Below are 12505 nucleotides of genomic sequence, written 5' to 3'. Positions count from 1 at the left end.
TTATTTTCGTAACAAAATAGCACCAACACATGAAATAATTTTTTGGTGCTCATACTTGACATCCTACTAATTCTGTTCCAAACGTGTAACTCCTCTCTTTGAGTTGGAAAAAAAAAAACATCAGCAACTTTAGAACCATGTCCAGAACTGGTTAGTAGCACCTGCATGGTAATGGCTACTCATCTGGTATCAATAGCTATCTCGAAAGCTAAAAATCTGAAGTGACTCCCACGTCCCACAATTCCTTGCCTCCACCTCATTAATTTTGCTTAGTGCCTCGTATCTTAATACAGCCGGGTCTCACGCAAACGCTCAGCTCCCAAGAGCAAAACTGGAGCTCAGTTCTGGAGCTGAGGAGGTTGGGGACAGGTCCTGAGGCATAATACAGCACATCATAGGAAGTGCAACTGAATGTGTGCGTCTGATCCCGAGAGGCAACCAGGAGTGACATACAGGGCTGCTGGAGACGAAGACTAAGGCGCACTGGAAAACTGTGGGGATTTTCACTGAGTACACACTTTGATTCTAGAGGACAATTAGTTCTCTACCGGTAAGAGGTAACCTTTTCAATAAATTTTACTTTTTAAATTAGGAAACAAAGGCTCTATGTGGTCACTGGTCAACTCCCCCAAAAGTAATCAGCAATACTTATAACCAGAGAAAGGAGGTTGGGGTGCAAAAGCCACATTAAGGATTTGAAGAATTATTATTTTATTTTGAATGTCTCATTCTCTACAGGCTGATCAGGTTCTACCTGAATTTAAGTATTGAATTTAAGTATCAACACAATTCTTAGAGGAAACATTTAACACCAAATGCTACTACTTTTTTTTCTGTAAGTTGGCACAGCTATAGAATTTTTGTTACAATATAGACCACTATTTTATGTCAAATCAGTTTATAAGAGAAAATCTTAATGCTTACGTTGTATGTTTCCTAAAGGCACTACTGGTGCTTAAAGAAATTTATAGAACCTAGAGGGAAAGGGACTTTTGAGTCAGATATTAGACTTTTCTTTGTTGGCTAAAGAACGGTAAGAAATCATAATGCTTGAGGCAGGTTTTTTAACTCACCCCATCCTACTAATTCATTTGTTCTGTGACATCAGGAAAAATTACTTTCCAATCCTGTATCACAGTAATGTGAGAAAGGTTAAAAGTGAAGCCACTGCTGTGTGCTACCTAAAGCTTTTTTAAAAAATTCAAGCATATGCTCAAAAGGATCTGCCACATCCAACATATTCCACTGCAGAGATTTCCCTTTTATAATGCAGAGCCAGAAAATAATACAGTCTTTACCTTTCACAACGTATTTCATTTTGTCTTCTCACACTGGCAATTGACACATATAATATAAAAGTAAATTAGACAGGTGTTTGGCAAAGTTAGAAACTTTATTCAAGTACCACTTTCTACTGTAAATATGACTTAATACATTAAAGAATCATTTTAAGTTTGAAAATAAGATTTAATATATTAAAAAATCTTTTTAGGTTTGAAAATATGTTTTGTAATTAAAGTGGTAAAAGGGAATGAGATTCAAGACTCTTCCAGGATTAACTTGTATATCAACATTTTTAAGTAAATAAATGGTCTTAGTAGAATGTTATTTGCTAAAAAAAAAAAAAAAAAAACATGGAAACTGCTACAGTAAGTAAGCAAGGTAGATGTACCGGCAATTACATGTATTTTTTTAAAAAGATAAATTATAAATAACAGATACTGTCTCAACTGCAACTCTGCATTTCTGGGTTTTCCAAGTAATGCATTTACATGAATACTTGCAAAAAATATAAGTTATTTACAGATTGGCTTTTCTATTGAATCAAACCCAGAAATAATCAAGCCCCTTCTTTTTTTGGACTGTGCTTGAGCAATATGTGGGATATTAGTTCCTTGACCAGGGCTCGAACCTATGTCCCCAGCAGCTGTAAGTGAAGAGTGGAGTCTTAATTACTGGACTGTCAGGGAAGTCCCTCAAGTATAAAACTTAAGCATGCTTAGCATGACTAATCTGAGTACTTAAATAGTGTTCTTTCAGAGGTACTAAGTTCCTTTTTTTAAACATTAATATTTTGTATTATTGGAGAGTGAGATACAGAGCTCTAGAAGGTGTCAGGAGATGTGAGCATTTCCTAACTAGCAAGGACTAAACAGCATTTTTAAATCCAAAGAACACACCTGGTACTTGCTATTTCAGATGTTTTGGTAAATTTTTTTTCTTCTACCTCAGTTTTCCAAATGCACAGCACTGACCTATGTAAGTAAACTTTTCTAATGTATACCTAGAATTTAACTTTGTTTTCACGTTGAACTTGGTTTTGGGTCATATAAGTTCTCAAGACGAGAAAACAAAAACAAAATACACAAACCTTTTAACAGTGACCCTCAGAGTATAAACTAAAAATAGTTCTTATGCCAAGCAACTGCAAAAATGCATTATTTTATGATAATAAAACAGGCAGAAAGGTTTTTTTCATTCTTTCTGTCAAACAGTTCTAACTTTATTAAATGTATCTAATGCTATGGCTTAAGACCAAAGATAAGACACTGCATTAGCATAACAGCCAGGAATAAAAAATAAGAAAGAAAGAAAAGATGTACAGAGCAAGAAACATAAAAGCACTTCAAACTTTATATGCAATATTATTTAATAGTCATGCAAGTAGAACATTATCCAAATTTCACATTCCTATTTCTTGTATCTGATAAGTCAAGCTAGACCGTTCTCCTAGTAGAAATAAAAACTAATTCGACATCTACAACTCTGATTAAATCTTGCATAACACTTAGATTAGTAAATACATTGGGGGAAAAAAAAACCTTTCAAGTTGAAAGCAACCAATAATACTAATGATAATCCACTCTTCCAGGTTCCAATGTATACATACAGGAGCAAAGAATTATTACCACAACTACTTTATGAATTTTTTAAAAATCTCACTTAAGTGAATAAGAAAAATACTTCCTTCTCAGAAAAGGGAATTTTAAAATTATCAATTTATTTCAATTAAAAAAATCACTTAAAGCTTGATAATTTTTCATAAATAAAAGAATATAAAGCAAATTTTACAATTAATAAAATTCCTTATTTTATACTTTTGAATTTAAGGCAAAACTGTTCCATTATGGATTAAAAAAAAATCCAACTATTTTTCCATATACTGCACTGAGCTGTGTGTATGCAGGGGGACGGATCTTTGTCATCTATATAGGATTTATAAAACATCTTTCCCATTCATATATTTTCACTGTAATAGCATTTGATATAATAGAATTTGACCTAATAATCTAGCCTCTTCTAAGGACCTATTACAATTAAAAAGTTAAAGAGGATACCTGGTAAAGAATAAATCTATGTTAGGGAGGGAGAAGAAAACAGGCATTTGGAAATACTAGTCAAGTGCCAGGTACTTTATATTCAATATCTTTTTAAGTATCTCTCATGACACTAAACAAAAAATTTGAGGCCATCTTTATATCTTAAAATAAAGACAGGGGAGGAAAGAAGAGTCCTCACAAGAATCCAGAAAACTAGGTAATATTAGTTTTAACAGATGAAGAAAACAAGGCCCAGAGAAGCTAGGCAATTTGTCCAAGGTCAGCATGTGGCTAATTACTCAGTATGGTGGACCAAGAATAAATCCGATCCCTTTAATCCAAGCTTTTTGTTCTAAACCATGATGCTTCTTATAATCTAATATAGTCCTTGAAGCTTTAAAGAGTGTAAGAGGGACTCTAAACCCTCAGGGAGGGATATATATACACACATATATATATTCATAATATGTATATATATACACCCACACCTATACATGAATACATGTACACATAGATGCAATTTTGCCCCTGCCATGAGCTTTCTCTGTTACGCTCTTTCTAGCACGGCTTTAAGTCCCTGGGCCCACACGTATGGGAACTCTGGCAAGGGTCAGGAAGCCTAGTCCAGCGGAACGACGGGTGTTCATCAAGGATGGTGAAACACCTGGGGCTTGTGTGAGGCTCAAGAGCAGGTAATAAGCAAAGGCTGGTTCAGAGCAAGTCACGAGACATGTCAGTTCCAAAGGTAAGAAAGGTTTACTGGAAAGCCCTGCTTAATTTATTGGGAATTCTTCAAGAAGCAAAGTTAACAGCCTAATAAAATGATTATGCAAATTCAAGCACTGACTCAACAGAGTTATTATTACATAAAACGTTTAGAGTTGAAGTGAAATTGACTGTACTTTCCTCACATTCTGCCAAAAAGCTCTCAAATTTCATCTTTTTAAAACACTATCTACTAATGAAGCAAGGAGAAAAAGGTATTTGAAATAATGGCAAAAAATTCATTTGAATGAACAATTCTAGGTATACTACTAGTGATTTTACCTGGAGACATTCAAAAGTGAGACACGCCATCCATACTGAGAACAATCAGTATTATTAATAAAAAGACAACAGCACCTGGGATTTTTAGCACAGGCTTAGAAATCTCTAGTGAAGAGGAAAGGAAAAATAAAAAAAAAAAGCCCTGGCAGCTACACTGACTTCATCTTCTCAGATTTGCTTACTAATCCAACCACATTAGTATCATAAATGATTCAAGACTTACTAACAAAAATGAGTACAATTCAGCCCAACATCCCACACTGGATCCAAAGTACCCCTCAGCATACCCAAAATGGAATCAAGTACTTAGAACAGCTCAGCAAGGTCTTGGGGGAAAAAAAAATCTGTATTTCCCGTGTATAAATAGTTATTAACTGTATCCCACCCCTCCCGCCATACCTCGACTGAAGAGAAGCTAACAGAATCTTCTGAAATGTGAATTTTGGACAATAATTTCAAATTAAAAGAAAGCAAAGCAAGCTCTTTAAATCATTGCATCTGAGAAGGAGACAAAGGTGCAAACACAAAAGGAAGACACCACAGTCCACTAATAAGGAGCCAAAAAATAATGCAGAAAAGTTGACAAGAGTCAGTGATGGCCAATCACCTGCGATTTTCATCCAGCACATCCAAGATCTGCTGGTAAGCCCTACGAGTGGAAGACTGGATAAGCGACAAAATGCCACGAGCAGAGGAAAGATTAGCTCCGTCTTCAGGTAACATACGGGGAGGGCAAACCCGAACCTGCGGTGGCGACGGTGTCACGCTGTTCACACAAGCACAGCAAACGAAGAGAAAAACACTCAAGTCAGATTTTTGTAAAACCCCAGCTCAACATTTTCCCAAAACACCCATATTTTAAAAATTAGCTTAGTTTTCTTGCCCATTTCCCCCACCCTTCATTTTCCCCCAAAAGAGTCAGGCCAAATAAGTTAATAAACATGTTAAATTGTTTCTGTGGTTTTTTTAAAACCCAGCTACCATGAAGCATCTGTAACTGTGTAGCTTTAAGCATCAAATTAAACAGACTGAATGTGAAAGGACAACTTTAAGAGGGAGGAGAACTACGGCAGAGCATCTGCAACCTCCAGCTCTGGAGAAACAGCGTTCTTAGTGTAAACCCGAGCCTCTAACAAACCACATGGCACTGCAGCTTACAGATGATCAGAAGAGTTAAGATAGGGAATTTCAGGATACAGGTGTCAGGCAAAGTTTACATGCATAAAACGAAAGGGATTCCGTGAAAACGCCAATTTCAAATACTTCACAAAGACAATGAAGCAATTAGTTTATGACGAGTAAATTTAAAGATGAACCAAAGTTTCAGAAAGCTAACAAAAAGCATTTTGATTACCCAATTAAAGCATACGTTCCCTGGCTAAATGAACAATTCTGTGAATACACTGAAAAGGCAAGGATACTTCTTAAATTATCCAGATGTAGGTTACATGATCATTTTTTGGTTTCTCAGTGACAATAATCTTGGTCATTCTTTTATGTGTGAGTTGAGACTTACAATGTCTTTGGTTCCACTTACAGTTTGTCCTAAAAGCTAAGCACGTTTCAATGAAGAGATTTTACAGTTCTAATCTGGACTCTTATTTTCAGAGAACTAATTTTAGAGCATGATCAGCAATATGAGGTATTTAACTGATCTAAGGACTTGGCATCCAATTTGTTACAATAAGATGTTTTGTTACAGTAAGAGAACTATGGGATGTGGGCTCAATAATTTTTCTCAGTGTCAGGGCAAGAACACCTTAGACTAAGCCTCATCCTTGCATATTATATACAAAAGAGTGAAGGTAGAGAAGATAGTGAACAATTGAAAGATAAAAGATTGTACTTTGATCCATGTAAGCTTTTCTTACTTAATATTTTTGGGAACCAAGAAATGAGTAGGATAATTTTTTAAAGGGTAACTATCATCTAATATCATTCCCAGAGTCCCAGAAAATTAAAAACAAAATCTTCTCCACAATTTTGTGAATAACTTTCAATGTCTTGATGATCCAAAGCAAAAAGTACAAAATACATGAAAACCATGTTTTCTAAAGACTACTTAAAGAGAGATTTAAGCCAAATATTGGCATACTGAGAAAATCTGTCAGGGCTGATTCACCATATGAATGAGGCCTCATGGTGTCAAGATAAATGTAAGTTTTCAGATGCAGACTCATGGATGGTCACCTGAAACATCTGTCCACAGACTAGGAATCTTCTGGAATACATATAGCTTATCAACAACAATAAATATCAACTGATCCATGGTACTCAGCAGAACCCCAACTGGCTATCCAAAAAGAGTAAAAGAAACAGTATATCTGGGACTCAAAGTCTAGGTACTAGGCTTGTACTCAACATTCTCTTCAGGCAGCATAGAGAATACCTGACATTTTTGCTCCTTCTAAGAAAACAGACTCAATTCATGTTAGAAAAGTGTGACCAGAGGCAGGAATAAAATGGCCAGTTCTTCATCAACATAAACAGGCACCCATCTGACACTGTTCTTAACAGCAACACCATCATACCTAGCTAAACTGACTTAACCAAGTTTTAAAAGACTATTCAAGACAATATCTACTGACATAATTGAAGCTTTTGTCTTCATATTCTGGGGCTTAAACTGAACACTGCATATACCAATTTGAAATAGTATATAAATGAGCTACCTATATAAAGTCTATGCTGCTGCTGCTACGTCGCTTCAATCGTGTCCGACTCTGTGCGACACCATAGATGGCAGCCCACTAGGCTCCTCTGTCCCTGGGATTCTCCAGACAAGAGTACTGGAGTGGGTTATATAAAGTCTATAATGATCTCTACTTAGAATTATAATATTAGAGCAAAAATGCCAACAAACTGAATCCAAATCCATGAAAAAACTTTGATGGATTTTTGCCCATCAGAATTCAAAAGGAAAGAAGGCTTCCTTGGAGTAAACTCACTTTGTCAGAAATAAGCAATAGGAATTGTTTATTTAAATTCTAAAAGTACAAGTGTTTCCTGTCCATACATGAGAAATCAGGTCATCAAGCATAAATTATTTTCAGATTAACTGCAAAGCATTCTTCAGCTGGAATGCACAGAAGACTGAGTTTTAAAAAGTCTGTAAGATCACCTTCAATTTTAAGATTCTACGATCATAAAATTAGAATATGGTAGTAAGTGGGAAAAAACCATACACAGTCCTCAATGGTAACTTAATAAGAAACATACTAATGTAGAAAGATAAAATTAAAATTAAGTCTTAATTAATGCTGCTGCTGCTGCTAAGTCGCTTCAGTCGTGTCCGACTCTGTGAACCCACAGACGGCAGCCCACCAGGCTCCGCCATCCCTGGGATTCTCCAGGCAAGAACACCGGAGTGGATCGCCATTTCCTTCCCCAATGCATGAAAGTGAAAAGTGAAAGTGAAGTCGCTCAGTCATGTCTGACTCTTAGTGACACCATGGACTGCAGCCCACCAGGCTCCTCTGTCCATGGGATTTTCCAGGTAAGAGTACTGGAGTAGGGTGCCATTGCCTTCTCCTCATTAATGCTAGTAAAGATATTTCATCAAAGGTTAACATCAAAAACATATTTGGATTTCAGGTTGTTTCCAAAAGAAAACTTTTTCTCAAAAGTTTCAAAGATTAGTTAAGAAACTTAACTTTTCATAAACAACGTTTCATAAACAGCAAAATCAGAGTAGCAAGTATTTCATACACTGATGCCCAGTTTGGGCAGTATATGTACAGATTAAATGCCCTTAATGGTTAATCTATTTCTATCTACAGATGAACTGAATGATTAAATCATAAGACGACCATAGCTACACGAATTAGAAGAAAGAGTCTAGTAATTCTTTCTTTTCAAAGCTTTAAGCAGTCTTGCGAGTCTCTTTAAAAATAAACAAATCTAAGAACAAAAAAAGAATAAGCCCCGTGTTAGTGATAGGCCTGATGCTACCTGGGATGCCCGGCACTGGGGGTATTAACCATGACAGGAAACAGTGCTTTCAGAGCTGAGTTTCATCTCTGCCCACCCACCCAAAGTGGAGTGACTTTGGTTTTTTTTTTTTTGACACATGAATTCCTGTGAAAAATAAGTAAACATATTGCAAAGGCACTGAGATTATTCAAGCAAATGTTATAGTATTAGTGATTTAATAAAAATGCATGTTGATGACAAATTCATCCTAGTAATGTTACAAAATGGCAAAATCTCAGCTTTACCTTTTTCTTTTATAAAAGTAAGGAAATTTTGAAGAATGTACTTATGTTTGTCATATTATTTCATTAGTAATAGCTCTCTCTCATGCCTATATGAACTTCTTACTATGCGAGTGTTGAATAAACAACACAAGCCAATGTTAGAACTCAAATTTAAATGAAAAGTGACTTGGCATAACTTTTATTATAATGTAAGTCCAAAGCAAAACACCTCTTTTTTCCACGGGTTTTCATAGGAATAGTGTTTCTCAAACTGCGAGGATAATCTCTTTGGTGAGGCTCCAGTTTACTATATTCCAAAAATACAGTAAAGGTAAAACAGTCAGAAAGGGAAGAAAAAATTTTCACTGAATCACAAATTTTGCACCATTTCTCTTGAAATTTTAAATACAGATAAAGGTTTAATTTCTTGCCACTAAGGTAATTTACTAGTTCTTAGAAGTATAATAAGAGAATCAGAATTAATAGAGAAATCACTGGTTGTCAGAACGGTTTCTGGTCCTTGAGAACTAAACTGGCTATTGAATCTCATACCACATGCCAAAGTGCCCCCTCCCCATAAGAGGCCACTCATTCCCATCCCGTGCTGTATCACACACACAGAAAGAGTGGGTTTAATGATCTCAAAATATTATTCCAAAGCTTAATTTTAATATATGGAATTAAAAGAAAAAACTTAAATGACTCGTTATACTTAAGACTCCTTTTCGCCTTCTGAGTGAAAATAAACAAGAAAAGATAGTGTGTTAAAATTTTTTAAAGATTAAAACCACTGAATCTGGTTGAACTGAATCCACAGAGAACTCATATGCCAACCAAAGCAAAATAAAGGAACTAGAAAGGATTTTTGGTATGAATTATTCCATTCTACCTTCACCATTATACTGCAAATCATACATAACTTCCTTAGTTGATCTAGCTTTTTTTTTTTTTAATAAAGTGTTTGATAACAGCTTGAGAAATCCTCAAACAGAGGTACTTAAAAGCCAAACAGTAAGAGAATTAGGGCAGTACATGCCAATTACCTGGTGAAGTATTAGTGTCACATAAGCCTGCAAAATTAAAACAACTCCTAATTGTGAAAAGCAGAGCAGACAGATAAAATCTTACGTGTACTCCGGTGTAGAAATCGGTGCCTGGAACCTTGAAATTTTATTTCTTGGGGCAGAATCTGATCTGTGCCACCTTAAATAATAATTATGCTTCTTTTACATATTCAGCTTTTATAACACAAAGAAAAAAGCTAAATACGAATCTGCTGATCATTTTCATGTCAATAATAAGCCCTATTATCTCTTTGAAAGTAAGGGAGAGAACAAGGCCAGCGCTCCTGCTCTTATACTCCTATGGACTTCTATTCCTAAATCCAAGGAATAAAATAAGGTGGAGGCAGGCAAACGTTCATGCACAATGACACATAATCAGATCACATCACAGAGAAAAGGCTGAAGTAGGTAAAGACAGGAAGAGTCCAATAATTACTTTGGTAGAGGTAAAATACAGCTGACCCATGTTAGTGGTTTCTTCCTTACCGTATTACCAGCATTAAATACATAATTTGCTCATTATATAAAAATTTGAAAGTTTATCAAACGTAGATTCTTAAAGATGAATACAATTATAAATAATAAAATTAATAACAGCAGCAGAAGAAAGGGCAAGGTCACACTATCAACAAAAAGACGGTTAAGTATCTTACCATGGTAACATACATAACTACCAAAACAAAAAGTATGGTTAAGGAAGGTAAGCATTCTATTGCAAAAAACTGTATAGTTAAATATTCATGCTATTTTTACAACCAAAAAGTAAAACATGAGATTCTGTTTTATTAAACATCTAGAATAGCAGACCCCAACCTTTTTGGCACCAAAGATTGGCTTCATGGAACACTTTTTCCACAGACAGAGGGGCAGAGGTGGGATGTTTCAGGATGATGCAAGCACATCACATTTACTGTGCACTTTATTTCTGTTTGTGGCAATCTCAGGACATTCTGCCTGACGCTAGAGTTAGTGTTTGTGCTCCCATGAGAATCTAACGTCATCACTGATCTGACAGCAGGTGGAGCTCAGGCTGTAATGTGACTGACGGGGAGTGGCTGTAAATACAGAAGAAGCTTTGCAGGCTTGCTCACTTACTGCTGTGTGGCCTGGTTCCTAACAGGCCACGGACAAGTACTGGTTCGTGGCCTGGGAACTGGGGTAGAAAATGCCTTTCAAGGGACTTAAAGAAACAAATAATTCAAATATTAGCTAACTTTGTTCATCTTTTCTGAGGAACTTTCATCACTGGTAACTGCAAAAATATCTATGAACTAGTCATTTACTCTAACTCATGCTTCACAAGGCTGGTTTTTATATATTATAGAGCAGAGCAGTTTCCTTTCTTGTCAACTGAACTTAGCTATCAGTAATATATACTGTTCGAGGGAAAAAAGTGATGCTATAGTAAAATAGTCCTATTTTTATTTCATTATGGGAAATTTCAAAGTAATCATGGACCTAAATAAAAAGCAATATCTTTATATAACAGGAAAGTTAATTAGAAACTTTTGGTGCCCTAAAAAGTATTACAAATAGAAAATAACAAAAGCCCTTAGGTTTATGTTTAATCATTCTGAGAGGGTTCTAAATATCAAGAAGCTACCTTCACCATAAATTAGGTAGTCTTTTCACCTTTGTGTAACATATTTTAACATAGTCTAGAAAAAGGAATTCCATGGATTGGCGATCACTGCTAGCCATGGACCTGCAGGAAAACATACAATTATCGCAAAAAATTTCATTATTAAAAATGGTTGAATCTTTCAGATAAGCCTTCCCTGAAGGAGACATATATTCTTTCAAACTTTCTATCTTCCTATATTATGCTTCAGAATAATTATAACTACTTGAGGAAGCATTTCAAGATTCTCCAAGAAATGAAAACAGTTACAGTTCTCCTTTGCACCTAATGCAAAAAAAGAAGAGACTCAATCCCCATCAAAGTCCCTTCTGTGTCCCTATATTCTTTAGTCAAGCCCAAGTTAAAACTTCATATGGTTTAATACAAATGGCATAATTGTATTGTATGCTATTTTCCATGTAAATTTAAATGTCTTGCTTTTTATCTAGGTTTGCAAGCTGTAAGGGACATTATCACCTCCTGATTCTTTATTCGTTCCCAGAGAAATTAACGTGATGCCTGACATCAAATCAGGTTCATGATAAATGAGCGTATGAAAGTTGAAAATTTAATGAGGAAGAAAGAGTAATTTATATAATTTAAATCACCAATGGCTTTGAAACTTAAAAAATTCTGACCAGTTTTTAAAGGGATATTTTATTTTAAAAACCAATCAATTTTAATAAAACAACAAAAATGACTTGTCCAATTTAAAACATCTAATGGTAGGGGTAGTTTTTAAGACCAGGGTATGATAATGTAACCAAATGAGAAAGAAAGGTTTACACAAATAGTCCTTTAAACAATGTACTTAAATTTTTAGAAAAAGAAAAGGGTCTAAGAATTCTGTGACTCAGTAGGAAGAGAGCTAAAAAAATAATCCTGGAAAGCAAAAAAAAAAATGCCATTTGCTTATGCTATATTCTTTACCATGGCTCATTAGAAGCAGAGTGGCTAGTCCTTTTACAATCTAATCACAAATTAAGTAACCTGAAAATGAAGATGTTTCCTTAACAAAGTGTTTATGCTTTATTTTCTTTCCCCAAATTTAAGGTTATAAAGAGTACTACAAAAATATAAAACTGATGTAAATGTATTACATAATAAACTGCAAACACTATTACAAGTAAATGACTTTTTTCTTCAGGTTCTTAGGTATAAAACATAACACTTCATCCTTTTTTTCTTTCTAAATATTTGAGAGTAAGTAAATCATTTAGAAAAGGATGGGACAGGCAGTGTATAGAGACAACTATG

At 35.1% G+C, this 12505-nt stretch overlaps 1 protein-coding gene across 13 annotated transcripts in view; it reads right to left on the bottom strand.

Annotated features, from left to right (window-relative positions):
- Window positions 1-12505, bottom strand: part of MFF (mitochondrial fission factor) — a 28343-nt gene that overhangs the window by 4318 nt on the left and 11520 nt on the right. For 2 of the 13 annotated variants that reach the window (XM_019977815.2, XM_019977841.2), the window contains 4 exons: window positions 9692-9766; window positions 8793-8870; window positions 4975-5133; window positions 1299-1331 (listed from right to left, as the gene is read on the bottom strand). The exons of 2 other annotated variants lie outside the window; for them this stretch is intronic. In XM_019977815.2, the coding sequence (XP_019833374.2) occupies window positions 1299-1331; window positions 4975-5133; window positions 8793-8870; window positions 9692-9766 (345 nt within the window). The remainder of the gene's footprint in view (window positions 1-1298; window positions 1332-4974; window positions 5134-8792; window positions 8871-9691; window positions 9767-12505) is intronic. 9 more of the 13 variants (XM_019977826.2, XM_019977850.2, XM_019977834.2 and 6 more) reach the window with 9 other exon arrangements.

Source organism: Bos indicus, chromosome 2, assembly GCF_029378745.1.
Source record: "Bos indicus isolate NIAB-ARS_2022 breed Sahiwal x Tharparkar chromosome 2, NIAB-ARS_B.indTharparkar_mat_pri_1.0, whole genome shotgun sequence".
In the NCBI taxonomy this organism is placed as follows: Eukaryota; Metazoa; Chordata; class Mammalia; order Artiodactyla; family Bovidae; genus Bos; species Bos indicus.
The sequence above is the reverse complement of the archived record's forward strand: the minus strand, read 5'-3'. Positions and strand labels throughout refer to the sequence as shown.